Source organism: Meleagris gallopavo, chromosome 12 (assembly GCF_905368555.1).
Source record: "Meleagris gallopavo chromosome 12, MGAL_WU_HG_1.1, whole genome shotgun sequence".
Taxonomy (NCBI): domain Eukaryota; kingdom Metazoa; phylum Chordata; class Aves; order Galliformes; family Phasianidae; genus Meleagris; species Meleagris gallopavo.
Window position 1 is genome coordinate 10,195,476 of NC_139415.1, and position 18,442 is coordinate 10,213,917.

At 38.2% G+C, this 18,442-nt stretch overlaps 1 protein-coding gene across 1 annotated transcript in view; it reads left to right on the forward strand.

The window, feature by feature from the left end:
* TRPM7 (transient receptor potential cation channel subfamily M member 7) overlaps window positions 1-18,442 on the forward strand; it is a 54,816-nt gene that overhangs the window by 6,380 nt on the left and 29,994 nt on the right. Inside the window, exons 3-5 of the mRNA XM_085234197.1 lie at window positions 14,782-14,861; window positions 17,101-17,139; window positions 17,640-17,838. Coding sequence (XP_085090323.1) covers window positions 14,782-14,861; window positions 17,101-17,139; window positions 17,640-17,838 — 318 coding nt within the window. The remainder of the gene's footprint in view (window positions 1-14,781; window positions 14,862-17,100; window positions 17,140-17,639; window positions 17,839-18,442) is intronic.

The window sequence follows — 18,442 nt, forward strand, 5'->3', positions numbered from 1 at the left end:
CACTGGAGCTGCAGACCCTGGAGCTGCGAGTGTTCCTGTTAATGGTGCAACGCTGGTGCCGCAGGCTGCGGAAGCTCCGGGTGTTCAGAAACCCCTTGATGTGGTGGCACATGTGAATGCAGGAGTGAGTGTGTGCAGCCTCTTTCTGGATTGGAGAACATGGGAGCTATTTCAGGGGCTGTGGCAGCCTGGTCCTTAGTTACTGCTTGTATATATTTTCTCTTGGGCACCAATACATTCTTTTCCAAGAACACTTTAGCATTTACAACTATAAATTAATCTAGCTGAGGCTTTCACCATGATATAACTCTGTAATTTTTCAAGCCTTGGGAAAGTGTCAGTTACAGCTTAGTCAGTTTTAACACAATAGTTACTGCAACTCTATACTGGCCTTTGTTTCATGCATTGTTCCCACTTCTCTCTCTGCCAACAGGTACTTATTTTCTTAATCTTGTCTTCTTGATTCTTGCTGCCTTAGCTAAGAGATGAACAGAAACAATTCTCGCTTTATGGTCCACTGTCTTGGATGTCTGTGTTTGACAGTTTTTATCCTGATACCTGCAAAGTTTTCCTCCTCCTAATTTTAATACTGTAAGGTGTTAATTGATTTTTGTGGAATGCAGACTTGACAAACTTGTCTTTTAAAACTTAAGCTTATATCTCTATAAATGAATTTTTAGTTGCTTTATTGGGAGAACTGTATTTCAAAAGCATTTACTGCCTAAAAATATCAAGACTCAGAGCACTTTTAGACCTAGTGTTAGTTAACAGTCCACATCTTCCAATAACTCCTCACTACACTGGCAGTTTAATTCCCAAGACTGTCCTGGAGTACCTGAGGTGTGATTACATGTATGACAGAGTAATAATCTCAGGTAAGCGGTGAGGTTGATGTTCAACACCATAACATCTTTAGTAGCCGCTCCTAGGTCTGCTAGAATGCTCAGGTGCGGTTGCAGGTCAGTCTAAACCAGGCCTGTACAACCTCTGGGCCACCTGTGGCCTGGCACAGCCCTGGGCATGTCCCCAGCACTCAGCAATAACCAAACCATTGGTGTGCTGTTAACACTGTCTGGGCTGAAGTCAGGACATGGGGTGCAGTGCAGTTCTAGCTCGAGTTGTGGCAAATAATTTTATGTGTTTTGATATGTTGGCTAAAAGCACTTTCGTGAATAGTGAAAAATATGCAGTCCTGCTTTCTGTTTTGATGAAGGAATTTGAGAATAGGTTTCAAGACTGCTGAGAAAAGTGATTGGTGTTTTGGTACATTTCTGGCTCTGTTAGTTAATATAAATACGTTATCTGAAAATTTTCGAATGGAATGTATGGAATTGCAGTCAGATATTCAACTCAAAGAAGACATTGATCATGTCTCTACTAGACTTTTATGAGACCTCTTACTAGAGAAGAATATCCATCGCTTCCCAATCATGCCTTATTGATGCCATTACTTTTTGGTGGTACACACATTTGTGAACAACAATTTTCAGAGATGAAGCACAGGAAGAGTAAAATTTCATCAAAAATCTCTGAAAAATGCCTTGTGAGTTCACAGAGAATCGCAACCACTTCACTGAACCAGACTTAGTTTCACAAAAACAAGGTCAGTTGTACCACTAGTTTTGTTTCTGTTGTTCTTGTAACGTTTTTTAATTAAAAAAAAAAAAAAAAGAAGTTTTGTTAGTTATATACATTAACCGTATTTTATATGCAGCCCAAGATAATTTAATTTCTCTTCCCTCAATGTGGTCCAGGCAAGCCCAAAGGCTGGACATCTGTGGTGTAAACCTTCTAAGCCCTAACTGTCACCATTCCATTCGTTCCTTTGTGCATCACTCTGTTCAATCAGTCAGGTGTTTCCAAGATCTGAATTGAAGAAAAATCTTGGTGCTTTGTCAGTTGTTTTTCTGAATCTGCTCTCCACTGTGTAAATGCCAGCACTGGTATGAGATAAGGTGGGATAGTGTGCAGAGTCTTAGGAAAATGGGGTTGTTTCACCCCAAACTTGATATCAGCTGTGAATTTGCTGGAAGCTTGTTCTGAGAGTTGGTGGAAGCTTGTTCTGAGCGTTGATCTGTGCCATCACACTGGTAACTTGTGATTACTCTGCATCTCACCTTCTCTTTGGGATTGTTTCCTAAATCTTACAGTTTTGTGTGCTGACATGGATGGAGCTGTGCCAGCACGAATCAGGTTCTGTAGCCTCATCAAAATATAAACCAAACTGTGTTGCAGACTTCATCTAATTGTGCTGCAGGCCTGGAGTAGCAGTGCTTGGATAATTATGGTTTGGAGAGGATGTTTTCCTTGACCTTTTTTGAATATTCTCTACCAAGTATAAGTTATCTAACATTTTTTTCTGAAGTATGTTGTGCTGCAATCTTTCTTTGTGAACTGAGTCTGCACGAAGGTGGGTTTGAATCCCTCCCACCAAGCTATTTATAATGGCAAATGATGCACTGCTGGTAACAGAACAAAGTATTTGCTCTCACAAAACAAAATATTTGTTTTGTTTTGTTTTTTTTCTTCCTTCATGATGTTAATGTGCTTATTTGCTTTTTCATGCTATTCCCATCCTTGTTTAAATTTCTGAAGAAGCTGAACCAGTTCATTTGGGGTAGGAGAGAGTGAAGCTGTGTTCTGCTGATGAGTTTAATAAAGCTCAGCACAGCAACCATGTGACCAAGTTCAAAGACAGTCATGTTGATGTACCACATCATTAAAATTGCATGTCTAATTAGCTTTGTGTAGTAAGCTCAATCCAGCAAACTAGTTTGTGGCTAGAACCAGTCTGAAAAAGCCCAGCTTCCTTTCAAAGCCTGGCCCAGTGCTGGCTGTGATCATGCAAATATTGTTGGGCATAACTTCAATCACCTAAATAGGTTAAGTTATGTGCCTAAGTGACATGTAATTGGAGCCTAAAAATACCGGTTGTGTAATTGCAGAACTGTTAATCAGCTTTCTCTTCAATTATAAAAGTTAGTTAACCTACAGAAGTGGATGCAGCTGATGATATTTTAAATTATGAAGTATTGCTGGTTTCTCTTCTGTTCCCCAGCTGTAGTGTTGTCCAAACAGTAGATTTCAGAATTCTGTTAAATAGCAAGAGTAAAAAACTGAACTGAAAGCATTAAAAATCTGCATGGCTGAGGATGAGCTTCAGCCCAGAAAGTTTGGGAGGTGTTTATCTTGAAGGAATTCTTGTTCAGAGAAGTAATCTTTTCCTAGGGAAAGAGTATTGAATTGCTGATACCAAAGCTGACAAATATTCTAGACAACTTTCTAGGAATTTAGTATGGTCTTATGTTGCAATACCTGTGGATGCAGAGCTAGTTGGAAGGGGTTTGTTCTTCCTGATTTCACAAGCTATTGTTTGCTGACTGTGCTGCTGAAAACTTGTGTTTCACAAAAGTTCACGGGGCAGCCCTTTGGGCACTTGCCTTGGCCTGGAAGAGAGGCACTAAGCAAAGATGTGGAGATAGGGGTGGACATTAACCTCCAAAACTGGCATTGTAGCCAGAGGCATTGAAAAGTGGAATATCCCCTTAACTAACCTTTGTCCTTTAGTTTGTTCCAGCTTCATAAATGCTTTTGATGGGGATTTATGTCTTTGCATCATTGAACAACTGACCTTACTTTTTCTTCCTTTTATAAAAATGTTATGCAGAAAAATCCTTTGATAGTTTTTAAGCCATAAGAAAATCAGCTTGTATGCATGCAGTTTTATTCTTAAATTCTATCTCTTTGTGTAGAACTCAGTGACTCTTCACTTCTAAATTCTATGTAGTTGTTTCAAATACATTAGTAGAACAGTGTGGTGTTGTTAGGTTGGTTATGTAGGGGAAAGGCAGAAAGCACTGAGCGTGCATGTCCTGGTTTCAGCTCCAAGCTAGTGTTACAGATGACTGTTCTGCTAACAAACAAATCATTGTTTGAATGCATCAGTCTGGTTGTATTTGCTGTTTTGTAGACCATGAGAAATATTTGCTGTAAAAATAATCACAGTCACTTGCTAGACAAATGATAATACAATAAACTTTGGGCTGTGCTTTCTTCCTGGTGTAGAAAATGTACAAGACTTGAGGAGAGCAATAGATGTCATGTCATCAGCTTGATGTCAGCAGGGCTTTTGACACTGTCTCCCGTAACATCCTGGTAGGTAAGCTTAGGATGTGTGGGATATGTGAGTAGACAGAGGCAGATTGAGATTGGCTGACTGGCAGAGCTCAGAGGGTTGTGATCAGCTGTGCAGAGTCTGGTTGTAGGCCTGTATCCAGCGGTGCTCTCTGATGGTCAGTCTGGTCTTGTTCAGTGTCTTCATCGATGACCTGCATGAAGGAATAGAATGCACTCTCAGCAAGTTTGTTCATGATATGAAGCTGGGAGGAGTGGCTGATGCATCGGGAGGCCATGCTGCCATTCAGAGAGACGTGGACACACTGGAGAGTTGGGTGGAGACAGCAAGGTCAAGTGCAGAGTCCACACTTGGTGAGAAATAACCACATGCATCAGTACAGGTTAGGGACTAATCTGCCCTGTAGAGAAGGGCCTGGATGCCCTGGTGGGCAACAGTATGATCACGAGCCAGCAGCACGCCCCTGGGACCAAGAAGGCCATACAGAAATGAAGAACTTATTTACTTTCAAGATGTCAGGGCACTGCCTGCCAGAGAGGCTATGGAGTCTCCTATGGAGATATTCAAAACCTGCTAGGATGCTTCCCTGTGTGACCTGCTGTAGGGAACCTGCTTTAGCAGTGACTTGATCTGCATCATCTCCGTCCCTTTCAACCCCTCCAACTTTGTGATTGTGTTGTGTTATTCTTAAACCCAGGGTATCTGCTCACCTAATACGTGACCTTAGGCAATGTGTTCTGCCTTTGTTGGCAGCTCTCCAAGAAATAAGACAACAGCAGCTTAGCTTCCCTTCCTTCCTGAACATCAGGAGGCAGTTGCTTAAAAAGAATGCCTTTTTTCATGGCAGATCTGTGATCTTTCCTTGAATGCCTAGAAGCGTGCTCTGGGGGATTATTTTGATACATCTTGACAGTATCCTTAGATCAGCTGTGCTGTTTGCCAGTGGAGTTGCCTTAATTCCCTTGTTCCCACTCTCATTGTGACCATGTGGTTCTTTCTACTGCCTTAGTTTTTGCATCTGAATCAGTTAATTCTGATGTCAAAGCTACTTGCTATCTGCTTTCCTGGAAATAATGTTATGCAGGCTTGGGGAGCTGGGTGACCTCCAGAGAGCTGGTGTGGGACTTCTGGTGGGAGGAAGAGGCAGTGGCACATCTGGGGAGAGGATGGGAGGGCACAGTGGTGACTTGCTCAGCTTGTCTTTTCTGATGGTGCCCGCACTGTATGACTTTAAGGCTTTCATCTGTTAAAACAAGTATTTCTCATGTATCTTTGTTTTGCTATTGCCAGAACACCACCTCAGTATTCTTGACTTTATTCTAGAATTCTAGTCTGCTTTCACTTCTTTCCCTCAGTGACCCACTGAGGAGCTCAAGGCAGTTTAGTCCATCTTAGGCAGGCCTCTGTGCCACATATCACTCAATGTTGGTGGATTTAACTGGAAATGAGTAGCTGGAAAAAAATGAAATTAAACAGCAAATTTTCCTGAAGTAGCGTTGTGATCTTACAGTACCATTTAGATTAGTCTTCCTTACACCCTGGAAAAAAAAAAATTGTGCATTTAATTTGAGTGTGATTATTTAGGCTTGTGGTATTTAACATACGTGTGTTGCAGGTAGCTTGTTTTTATGGGAAGCCTGCAATTTTGCATTAACATTGGATAGAAGAGCTGAAAATCTGTAACATCTTCCATCTCCTTCAGCAGAGGATAACTGCATCATTGTGCATTTAACAAAAGCCAAGAGAAAAGATTGAGTCTGTAAATTGTACATCCTATGGAATTACCAATATTGCTTGACCTTCTTTCAGTTAGGGAGCAGCTGTTTGGAATGGATCTCTAGGTTAGCCTTGTGAGAAACCAACAAAACAAGATCAAGTAGCTCAAACAACCAATTGTTCATCCCAGGAACAGTCTGGAAATCATTAGAAGTGTGCTTATAAATGAGGATTATATATAATTTCTGGTTAAAAAAAAAAAAAAAAAAAGCTGCTTTTACATTTGCCTAGATAAACACAGTTAACTCTTTTCTTTGTGCTTTTCTAGAATAAACAGAAACTGCCCACATATTTTTAGTGAGGAACTTTATCTTCTGATAAGAGTTTAGGTCAGTGGGTGTCTATAGAATGCTGTTGCGTTACTTTGCCTGGAGATCAGGGTTGAAGTCAGTGTACACTCTTGAGCAACCACAGGCTTAGCTAGCTCTGTTATGAGAGCTAGTTCTCTGTGCTGACAGGCAGTGAGAGCCTAACTGAGTCTAGTAGCAATTTGTTAATGAGCTGAATGTTAGAATAGTGAAATCTATAATTCTGTATCAGGTGAGCTGTACCATCGCTAATTCTTGTTTTCTCCTAATTTGCTTCCCTTTCGTTCTACTTTCTCCATCTTATTTTCATCTCTAACAACTCTGCTGTAGAGTTGACCAGAATGGTAGCTACTGTAGCTAGCAAATATTTTGTGTGCACAAATGTACAGGCTGGGAGAATGTAGAAAACAGGAGTGAAGACAATACACCCTACCAAGCTCCTCATCTTGCCCATGAGTAGCACATGTGCTCCTCTTATCAAGAAAATAAAGGCACTTCAGAGATTGTATGACTAATTCCTGTCTCGTTCAGACCACAAGTCAAATGCTTATATTTTAAAACTAGCCTAATATCAGTAATTTCTCTGATCTGAGTTGTGTTGACTACATAAAGTGAGTTGTTATTAGTACTCACTGTAAAAGTGAACAAAATTCCAGATCTGTTTCAGGCAGCTTTTTGACTGCATGTTTGCCGATGAGCCTTGTTCCTGATGGTGATAATTCTGGTTGTAATCATAAATTGGTTCTCCTTGTTACTGTGTCTAAAGACAAATTATATGAAATTTCATCATCCTTACCAGTGATCTGGTGCTGTCATCTACTTTGTCAGTACGCTGCTATGTTCTTCTGCTCTTCCTCTCAGAAGTATTATAGATCTGTAGGAATTTAAACATGGGTGCAAGCCTTTCTTGTTTGTTTTTTATTTTAAGGTATTTTTAATTTAAAGGTACTGACAGGGTTGTCTGAGGCCAGCTATGTCAAACATCGCTTAGTGATAACAAAATTCCATTGCTCTAGTGAGTTAATAATAGCCTACTTGGGTCAGCAGGCACCAAAATCCAAGCTGTGATGATAGAGATGTCCCTTTCTTCATGTGACATTAAAAATGTCAGATATGTCAACAAAGCAGGGTAATAGGTGGTAGAGCAAGACAAACAACATATGCCATTGCAGTTTGTTTTTGTGCTTTAGCATATAACTAATTAATCAGATGTTCTTGCACTTCATGAGCAAAAAAAGGAGGGTCTTCTTTAAATCTGAAGCTCAAATAGAACATAAATGTGTCTTTGCTGCATTACGTGAAGTCAACTTGCAGCCTCTATGCTTCCTCTGAATAATGGCAGCCAGAGCTGAGCTTATGATTTGAAAGAAAATTTGAGGGTAGGATTAATTGTTTGGATGGTGGCAGGAGCCCTTCCTCACCACTGTATTTCCTGAGCTAACTCGTTTTTCACGTCTGTGATTGTACTCCTTGTGTGATGGGGAAGGGACAGACAGCAGATCCAGGCTCTGAAGATTGTTTTACCTCTGATAACTTGCTCCAAACCTCATTCCTTCCAAAAATAAACCAGGAGTTAATGGGATGCCTGTTCATATACCCTGCATGGCATACACGAGGTGAGCCTTGTATTTGCAAGAAATGGAGAGTATGAACTGAACTAATTCTCTTGTGCAGTAAATCTGGTGAGGCAGAAAATGCAGGGCTTGTAGCAAACGTGCACAAAATGGCCTGCTGTGCCCTACAGGAGGGACCAGGGAGAAGGACCATCCTTGATACTCATGGAAGTTAGCTGACCCACTTGAAAAAAGACTTGGCATCGTTTCACTAGTGTGTCGGTAAGTGTGCTGACTTAACTTTACCTTCCTGCTGGTGTATAGACTTGTTATGTGCAGGCAACAAGAAGAATGGCTGTGGACTGCAGATAAATCAGTGCTGAGAGAGAGGTGAAAACGATGCAATTTTATCGCTGTGGTTGAGGAAGGAAAAGTAGATTGTGTATTTAAAAATGTAAGCTGTTTGGGATTGTCTTATATTGGTGCCTGGAGATCCTTAAAAATGATTTTTGAATTTTGAATGAGGGACTGGAAGAAATAAGTTGGGAGTATTCGATGGGCTTGAAAACATTTCTGTGCATTTTTACTATCTTTTTTTTTTTTAATATATAGAGTCACTCATTTGAACAAAGAAAAGTGGGTATTAAAGTTAAAAATGCAGGCTGAAAAGCTGTAGCTTTATTTTCCCTGTGGTTTCCTATGTGCTCCTTTTTTGTCCTTTTGTTTCACCTGTCTCATCTGAAATAAAGGCTTTAAATTTTGGGGTTGAAGAATTCTTTTCCTTTCCTTTGAAAACTCAGTGGATTAATTCCTGGTTTGTTACTTCTACATCATAGCTTTGGTGTATGAGCTATTTTGTGTAATACACTGAGATTTGTTTGATCTAGGAGCTCATAGAAAACCATTCTGATTCTTCAGAAGAGCTAAAATGTTGTTTGCTTATTTCATTTGTCTGTAGAATAGTGAATGTAAACAATGCTAAAATCAATTTATCTACCCTGATTGACAGCAGCAAAACTGGTTTATCTTAATAAAATTCCAAATTCTGTAGTTCAGAGTTGGGAAACAAAGAGCAGAATGCAGTGTCTGCCCCTTCCTCCCCTGCTCTCTTCTCCCACGTAGGGTACTTTGGTTTGTTCTGAGCTTCTCCATGATACTGCAGTTTTGAAACAGCTTCCTTCATAACAGACGAAGTAGATTGTGTCTGAGTGTAAGAAAAATGTCCCTGCATTATGAGATATGTGGGTTTTATTCTGATTTATCAGGATGAAAAACGAAGGCTTTGGAATATTAAGTTCTGTATATGATCTTGTGGTCTTCAGACTTAAGTCTGCAAAAGAAAACCAACTCTTTCATTCGTTGCGCTTGTTTGGTGGAGAAATTCCCACAGGAGCTGCCAGGGTCTAAACAGCACGTTGGAATCATTTTCATCAGGTTTGAGAAAACACTGTAAAAATCGCCTTTGACAAATCCCAAGTATTCTTTGCATCCAAAACTGCAGACGGATTTGGTGAGTTAAGTGGTGGCTGTGTTACGTCAGAGAAGAACTTGACAAAACAATAGCTGCTCTGTTAGAGACCTGGGCTGCTGTGAAAACTGTTCAGAGCAAATCTCCTGAACTGTTCCGTAAAGAATAGGATTGTTGAAGATTTGTTTTCAGCACTAAGAGAGCCATTGATACAGAGATGGGTATCTGTGCTCGCTGACTCAGTTGAGATTCGTTTCTGAATGTGCCCTGCGGTAGAATTGACAGAAGATACTCTGACTACCCTTTTTTTCTCTCCCTGCTTCCTCAACATCTCTTATTTGAAGTAAAAGTAGTACTTTTTGGCTGTTGAGGCCAGCATTTTCAGGTCTGTAATACTGCTTTCACTGGTGAAACATTTCAACCCAGAGAACTAGAGCTGCTTGGTTTCCTACAAGTACAGCGTAAGCCAGGAGAACTGTTCTGCTCAGAACAGGATCTTCAACATAGCAAAGATACTTGGTGCAATGGGACCTGCCTGTGTCTGGGCTGTGCAGGTTCTGAGACAGGAGATGCTGTGCTGTGTGTGGAGAAAACATAAATGAAACCACCTCCTCCTGCAGATGAGACTCGTGGTTGTTTCAGAATAATAAAAAAAAATAACCCAGATGTGGACTGATGGTAAAATAGCCCTTCCAAAAAAATAAAAAAATAAAAAATAAAAAATAAAAAATTAAACAAGGATTACAAGTTAATGCAGTAATGCTGTATCCTTCATTGTTGAGAATGACACTTCATATTCTGTTTTCTGTTATAGATGAAAGCACGCTTCATAAATACGTTTTGGCATTATGATATTTAGGCATGTGATTTTTCTAGCACTGCACGTTACGACAGACATTACTTATAAGTTGTTCAGGTTCACTGGTATCTTCATTGATTCAAGAACAAATTTTGTGGCTGTTTTGTGTGTGTTGTGTATTCTGTGGACAACCAGTGCTACTATTCTTCAGCCATTTTCTAAACAGTTTGTAATGCTGTCTGACTAACTGCTTTGTTTTCTTCCTCTTTAAGAAAAAAAACAAACAAACAGGCAATCAACAAATAAACAGTAATTACAGAGGTATGTAATTTTAAGTTGCAAGGAAAGCAGGCGAGTTGGAAGCCTGCAGATTGCTGGAGCCAAGAGTTTAAAATGAACATGAGGCAGTTTGGTGCCATGCATCTGCTACCTTTCTCATTTCTGCTCCCATCTGCTTATGTACTTAATGTTAGTAAAGAAATCCTGAGGACTTTCTGCAAGTTTCTAGGTGTTTTCTTGAGGAAATGGGCTGTGCTCTCAGGATTTTTCAATACAAAACTTTTCTTTGTGATATGTATGCATAGCTGCCTCTCAGGTAACTCAATACTGCTCAGTTAGATGGTGGTGAGAACAAGTTTGACACCATGCTTACTGTCTGCTTGAAGCTGCTAGAAATATTTGCAGTGAGATCCAGCATACATCTTATTTATGTCACCTCTTGCCATAAGGAGTTTTATGAATTCCCAGCTTCTTGATCAGCATTACCTTAATTTGATCCCATATTCATCCTAGTTTGGATTTATTTGGTTTTATTCAACATGATTACATAAGCAGTCAGATAAAAGTTGGTCTGGAATTTCTGCCTTTCAGCTGTATCTGCAGAAGCCCGGTGCTCGACTGTGTGTTAGCTGAACAGAGATCACAGTTCAGTCCCATGATACAGCACATGTTTGACCAATGGAGTGAGTTTCTTAGATAAGAGTGTGTGTATGGTTACACAAGAAGTAGTAACTTATTAGCAGACAGTTCCTTGAATAGACAAGCTAAAGGACGTTCTTGAGTACAGAAAGTCTTTCTGCAAGTGTTTTAAAGTTATTTTGTTGGTTGTTTGAGAGGTAGGCAGATAGGGCTGCTCCGTGGCAGTGCTAGCATGCATGTTCCTCCCGTGGTTTCCATTGTATCTGCCTGTTTTCAGGCTTGCTGAAACTATCTGTGGTTGTTCTTTGCTCAGATGGAAACTTCACCTTTTTGGAAAACTGGAGGCAGTGGGGAAAGAATATACAGCCCTCTTATTTCTAAATGAAAGACAAATAAGATTGGAAGACCTTTTCCTTTAAAAACTATTGCCTGTATTGAACTACAGTGTGGTATAAGCAAAGATTTGAAAGCTGGAATATGAGATGCCATAGAAGGTGATATCACTTCTAAATTTGAAACTGAGGTCTATGAAATCTGCGTTACCAGCCTTCCACAGAAGTCATGGTCTGAAATGTTCTGTTTATTTATTTATTTTTAATCCAGATCAGTTTCCTGATTCAGCTGTTTAATTCAATAGAAAAAGGTTGTCAGAAGAACTGTTGGGTCAGTATGCAACACTTGAGTGTTAAGTATTTGGGATAAGTTTAAACTTAGTTTTGTGACACACATTCTGTAGCTGAGAATCCTTCAGCAGTATGAAGTATCATAAATCAGTGGAAAGAATAAACTGAATTTTTTTGCACATGAACAAAGTTGTGATTATCAGCCATAATAATATATTTTCTACTGCTATATTTGTGTTCCTTGAAAGCCTTGCGAGGTTTTGTTAAGTAATCTTACAAACACAAAGCAACTGTGCAGCAAGTAATCCAGGCCAAATTGAGATGAACAAGGAGAATTTCAGACTATCTTGGTGAGGTGTTGCAGTAGCTCTGCCACTACTTAGCTGTCGTCTTGCTGTAGTACACTGGGTAAGGAACTCTTACAAAGCACTTAATGTGAGTTGAAGGGGAGGCTGGTAAGTTTTTTTTTTTTTTTTTTTTGTAAGAATAAACAATTCTTTATAGTAGATTGATAATGTTTGTAATGATATATACATATATATGTTTTGTATACATAAAAAAAAGTATAAACCCAGCCTTTTGTTTTAACTTAATCTTTAGCTGACAAATTAGTGGCAATCATTACTTCTAAGCAATACTTCCTTAACTTCAGTGTCCTCACATCATCTTCCTTCGTCATCTGGCCGTCTCAGCAACGTTATGTAATAGTTCTCATTTACAGGGAGTGTAATGCTATGTGTCACTTCTCCCTATGTTTTTTAACATGATCCTTACCCAGTTATGGGAAATGTCTCGCTTTCTGTTCTTTTTGTTCCTTTCCTCCCCTGCCCTTTTCCTTGACTGTAGAGAAGACTGAAATCAGCAGGTTCATTATAAAATCTCCTGTGATAAGTGTTCATTAGAGCATAGGAGTGCTACTGAAGAAGGTCTGTTTGTTTTAATAACGTTGTAGATCCTCCTTTATGTCAGTAGTACAGTTGTATCCATGTGCTGCTGTGAATTCTTTCACTGCTGAAGAATAAACAGAAATCCTTGTAGAATGATTGAAACTGTACTTTCTTTATGGAAAGAAGTCCAAATCTAATTGGTATTTTACTTTAAATTTTCACATCCGCTTATTATGAGAATTGCTGTTGTGTCACGAATGTGTTCCTTGTCCCCAGCTTTGATGACTTCTTATTAAAAATAAACAATATTGCTTTGGAGTGATTGAGGTAATGACATGTGACTTCTGTACTTCCGATTTCAATAGCTAGTGTGTTATGGATGTGAAAGCTTGCTTCAAGGTATGGTTTTAGCCAGCTGACTAAAACATTTCCGTATTAACTTGCTCTTCTCTGTCTTCGGATGTGCAAAATTCATATGCAAGCTTTAACTCTTGCAGTGTTAAAATAAAGATCCATATGAAGACCTCAGTTTTAAGAAACAAAGTACAGAAATACTCATGTAAACAGTGGGAACACTTGGCTAAGCAGAAAGTAGCCTTCAGAACTGGGATTCATATCACAAAGACCAAGACGGAAGCTTGATAGCATTCAAAAATACGAGAAGAAAGCTAAAAACCCATGGGCTACCTAATATACATGTTTTCCATATAATATGAGTATGTTTCTATAAATGTATGCCTACATATATATCAAATTTATTTTTGTATTACTGCTAATGATCTGATGAAAGTTAGAGAAGAACTAAAGCTGTACTGAGCCCTTGTGTGCAAGTCTTCTGCCTTCCATGATTCTTTCCCAGGGATGTACCTGTACTGTTCCCCTGCCCTTCTCCTTCCTCTCCTGGGAGGCACCAGTTCCCTTGCAGCTTCCAGTCCTCTTGCAAGGGACTGGTGCCCATCCTGGTGTGAGGTCAGAAGCTGGAGCAGCAGTTTGTTGCTGCCTTGACAGATCTGTAGTCTAAGTTCGTTAAACAAAATGTTGGAGGTCAGTCATGATGAGCAATGTGGGAAAGCTCTGCTGAGTTTAGGAAAGGTTTCGAAAGAGGGCGGGCAGTTGAAGAGCAATTTTTCATGGGCCAAGCTAGCTGGTACAGTCCTGCTTCAAAAGTTTGTCTGCGTTATCTTAAATTGATCTTGAAATTGCAGTGGGTTGAAAAATATATTTTTACTGAAGCTGTTTGTAAAAAATGGAAAAAATAATCTTAATTTCTTCATAGATTCCACAGAACTCTAACAGGTACCTGTGAATAACACATACCTGTCTTCCCCTTGATAGAATAGAGCAAGTATGAAGTTTCTCAAAGTTTTCTAAAGGTAAAATGTAAATGTAAAACAGAGCAAGCTGTCTCCAGTGAAGAAATCTTACTGTAATCTTAATAAGGATTTAAGGTAATATTGCATAAGGTGCAAACTGCTATCCCAAAGTTTATCTTGTTTTGAATTGCTAAAAATCCATCTGAGTTCCTTTCTCAATATGCTGCTGAAGCCTGACGCAGACAGCATATAATCTGGAGATTATCATGGAACGCAGTTGTAACATACACAGTGTAACGTGGTTTCTTAAGCTGAATTGAAACTGTGACCAGTTATTAGAACAGGTAAACATTTGAGGAAGAAAATATCCTCAATTCTATGTTTTGGAACACGTTTCAACTTTAAGCTTAAAATTCCACGTAGAGATGTTAGTTTTCTATTGAAATGAAAAGTTTCTTGATGAAGATAAAGGTTATGACCTGATTACGGCTACCAGAAAAGCCAATTAGAAAAATTCCTCACCTGCAATTTCAAGATAAAAATTTTACCCTATTAAAAGACGTAGATAGATGACACTACTGTTATCTCAGTTATCTTTTCTTTTTTTAAATGAGCTGTTTTGGCAAACTAGGTGAACAGTATATTTTGAACATTTGTTTGTAGTGCTTTACGTATTTATTTGCAGATTGCAAATCTAAATCTAAATAATAATTTCAAAGCTAACATTTAAAAAGATTTGTGTATAGACCGAGTTAGCATTACTTCATGATTCTGGTCATCTCAGGTTGTAGGCACTGTGAGATGCTGTTAGAGCTCTTCTAGGGTCACATGTGGTCTTGTTAGTTTTAGGGTGATAGCAAAACATTCAACAGTAATGCAGCTTCTTTGTTAGATGTTACTTGGGTTAGTCTTAAATTAAAAGAGTTGTGATTCTTGTTTCTTCAGAAAGCACTTTTTCAGTGTAAGGTTTATATTCTTTGTTACCTTTTTTTGTTTTTCAGTCACAGAAATCCTGGATAGAAAATACTTTCACCAAGAGGGAGTGCGTGTATATTATACCAAGTTCAAAAGACCCCCACAGGTAGGAAGAATGCATAATGTTATTAGCTACTCAATCTCTATTAAATACCATTTTCTGTTTCCTTACCTTCACCGTTTTTTGTCTGGGCCTTGTCACTCTATGTGTCTAGATTGGGTTTATTTTTTCTTGAATTTATTTTGCATTGCAGAAATCTCTAATCAGTGTTCTCCTGTTGTCTTTGTTGCTTCTTACCAGTCCTAGTGATGTCTGTGCTGTCTACACTGTGGGCTGATGGTTTTTTTTTAGTTCTCTTTTGGTGGCATAGTTCTGAAAAGTGAGAAAGTCTCAGAGAAGTACTGAATTTTAAGAACAACAGTCTGACTGTATGGTAATGTATAAAAGCAGACCTGACAGTGAAATAAGAAGGGATGAAGAATTTTTAGAAAGATGGGGCAAGGGTGAAGGTGGGAGTAGTTCCTTCCAAAACAGAGTATAGACAAAAGAAAAATAATTCAGGTATCAAAAGATTCCATATCACTTCTAGTTGTTTTTCATCCTTTAGGATCAGTAAGGAAAAAATGAATTTGGAAAATGGGGAAATACATTTCCAGAGAGGAAGCTGAGACTAATGAAGGATATCTTGCAAACGCCTGGTTCTGTTTTACTGTATATTAATTCAGAGATATGAAATCAAGCAACAGAAACATAACATTTACTTTCAGTAATTGTTATAAAGATGATTTCTTCATTCCTACAAAGTGTGAACTTGATGTGCAGAGTCACAACATCTATGTTGCAGATAAAAGTCAAGTAGATTCTAAGTTGGTATTTTAGGCAGTTTTGTCTAATCAAAACATGAACTATTACCCCTGTCAGTTTCACATCAGCATTTTCTTTTTAACAGTCGAGAAACTGTTCCTTTGGAGCTATAAAAAACTTCTATTTCAGTCTTTTCTGTGGAAAAAAGTTATAAATCAGTTTTGTTCTTTTGCGAGCAAGGTATTTTTTTATGTCTAAGAATTTGTTTTTAGGAAGAAAAAGAACAAAGTAAAAGCTTTAGAATTTTGAAGTTAATGTAAGTAATTCACTGAGTTCCTTGAAACCATGTAACGTGAGAAGCATTTAGATTGATAGCCATGATTGTAGCACATGGAAAATTTACAAATGCAAACAATGTAATTAGGAAGCTGTTAAAATTCCCAGAGCATTTCCCAAAGAACAAAATGATCTCCTACACTTGCCCTTTTAGGTTAACTTGTTTACAGCATATAGGGACTTACAACTTTCCCATCAGATGCCCTTCAGACTCGACACATTGCTTGCTGTTGTTTTGCTGCTGTTCTGGAGCTGAGCATAAAAGAATGAGATACAGATGGGAGAATTCTGTAGCTATCCTTGATCCATACCTTTTAGCATATACTTTCATAACTGCTAGAGAAGGTCTGAAGCTAAAGGTGCAGTATGGAAATGTAGATGATTAGTAGCCAAGTGTAACTTCTAAAGAGGACACAAATTATTTCTGCTGAAAGCCTGAATGTTATTTAAGGTTACTGTGTAAAATATGTTGTTATATGCTCTTGCACACCAGCTCCTAAAAATTGTTGTGGTTAAGTAAAAATTGTGGAAAACAGTGATAGAATTTTATATCTGCTATGCTACTATTAAGCATAATAAAGCGATTCTCAGGAAAACAAAAGAAATATTTAAGATGAAAGAGGGTAAAAATAAAGATTTGTTTTTGTTTAATAAATTTATTGTGTAAAGATACTGTTCTATGAGATTTGTTCAAACACATCTTTTTCTGTAGGTGCAGCTGGGAAATTATGGAATAACCTTCCCTTATAGGCAGCTCAGCTTGAATGTGTTAGCAGTGCAGAGGCAATGATGTATTGTTAAAATTTGTCAAAGTAAATGCCAGTCTAAGTAACTTCTTAGCATCTGGCAAACTGTTTCCATTTGAGTACTGCATAATCCAGGCTGAAATGTTCTTGGACTTCAGATACCAATGGGCCAAAGACTAAAAACTGTTTTGAAACCTCAGAATTGAAGCTTTCACATTTATGCATTTTTGCTTGAGATGTCTACAGCAGTCATGTAAATTGGAGAAGTTACCATGTTTAAAATGGGCAAACTTCTGCAGCTTGTTTTACTGTAGGGCAGTAATCTTTTTGTAAGCAGGTGAAGTGGTATGAGTGGCATTAGGTCTGTGTTTGTTTGTTTGTTTGTTTCTCCACCCACTCTCACTCATCCCTTGAAATTTAAGCTGATGTTTATTCATGTATTTAAATACTTCTTATAGATGCCTTCCAGGATGTCAGATTTGTCAGCAACTTGTCAGGTAAGAGTTCTTTTAATTAAGATATTTACGAATACTTTTTTTTTTCCATTAAGTAATCACTTTTATAATAGTGGTTTGAAAAGTCTTGATCAGTATTGCAAGTGACAAGGCAGCGAAAGGTTAGATATAAAACAAATATAACTAATGAATAAAGAACTGTCTGTATAATGTAGATCATCTGTTTGTATAACTTTAATAAATTACTTTGGTCAAATAATCAGTTTCAGTTTTTAGTGTCCTGGCTACTTATAGTTACTTCTGGTTTCCTACTTTCTGTCACAGTGTTCAACATTTTGCATAGCAATTGTGTATATTATGATCATTAATTATTATCTCAAATATTTATGGTAACAAGGTTTGCTCTAGAAAAGAGACTTATATAATGTTTAGCATCTTTCTTTTCTAAATCTAACCTCTGTTACAGATAAAAGATTTATTCTCTCATCTTGTAATGGCATACTTGTTCAAGTATTCTAAATGATGGATATGGTTGGGTGCAGGTGCTGTTGTGGCCGCTTGGTCAGACAACATGCTTGTTTTACTGCAAGTCTCGCTATGAAATACTCCGATGTGAAGCTAGGTGAGAACTGTAATCAGGAAATAGAAGAATGGTCAGTGGAAAAACATACAGAACAAACCTCTACCGATGCTTATGGTGTCATCAACTTTCAAGGTGGCTCTCATTCTTACAGGGCTAAGGTATGTATGGCAATTCTAAACTATGTCTTCTTACTTAAAATATCTTGATGCAGATGGTGGATGCTTTGTTTCATTTCTGAAAGTGGAGGCTGAAGGATGAAAATGATGTTTGTCATATTGTGGCAAAACAGTGCCCTCTGTTATCGTAGTATTTCTACTGTGATCTGAACTCTTTCTAATTTCCTTTATTTATTTTTATAACAAAAGTCACTCATCTATCAGAATTAGTTGAATTCTTGTGTGAGTTTGCCTTTGTGTTGCAAATGGTGACGATGCCTAATCCTTTCAGCAAAACATTACATTAATAATTCAGTGTCATTGTTTCAGACATCATTAAAATACAGCTTACTCATCCGTGCTGCTGCTTACTCATTACTGTTAGATGTTTATAGAATCTGCTAAGTAACATCTGCTATCTGAGCCCTTCTGAAAAATCATTTACAATTATGGACAGGTGAAATACATGATTTTTCTAGTAGATTTGGTCAAAATTATTTCAGCGTAATCAAACCTGTCAGAACAGCCAAGTTTTTGGGTGAAGGGTTAGTTAAAAACAGGTATGCCTGTAAATCAAAGTTTTGGTAAACAGTTCTTAATTCACAGG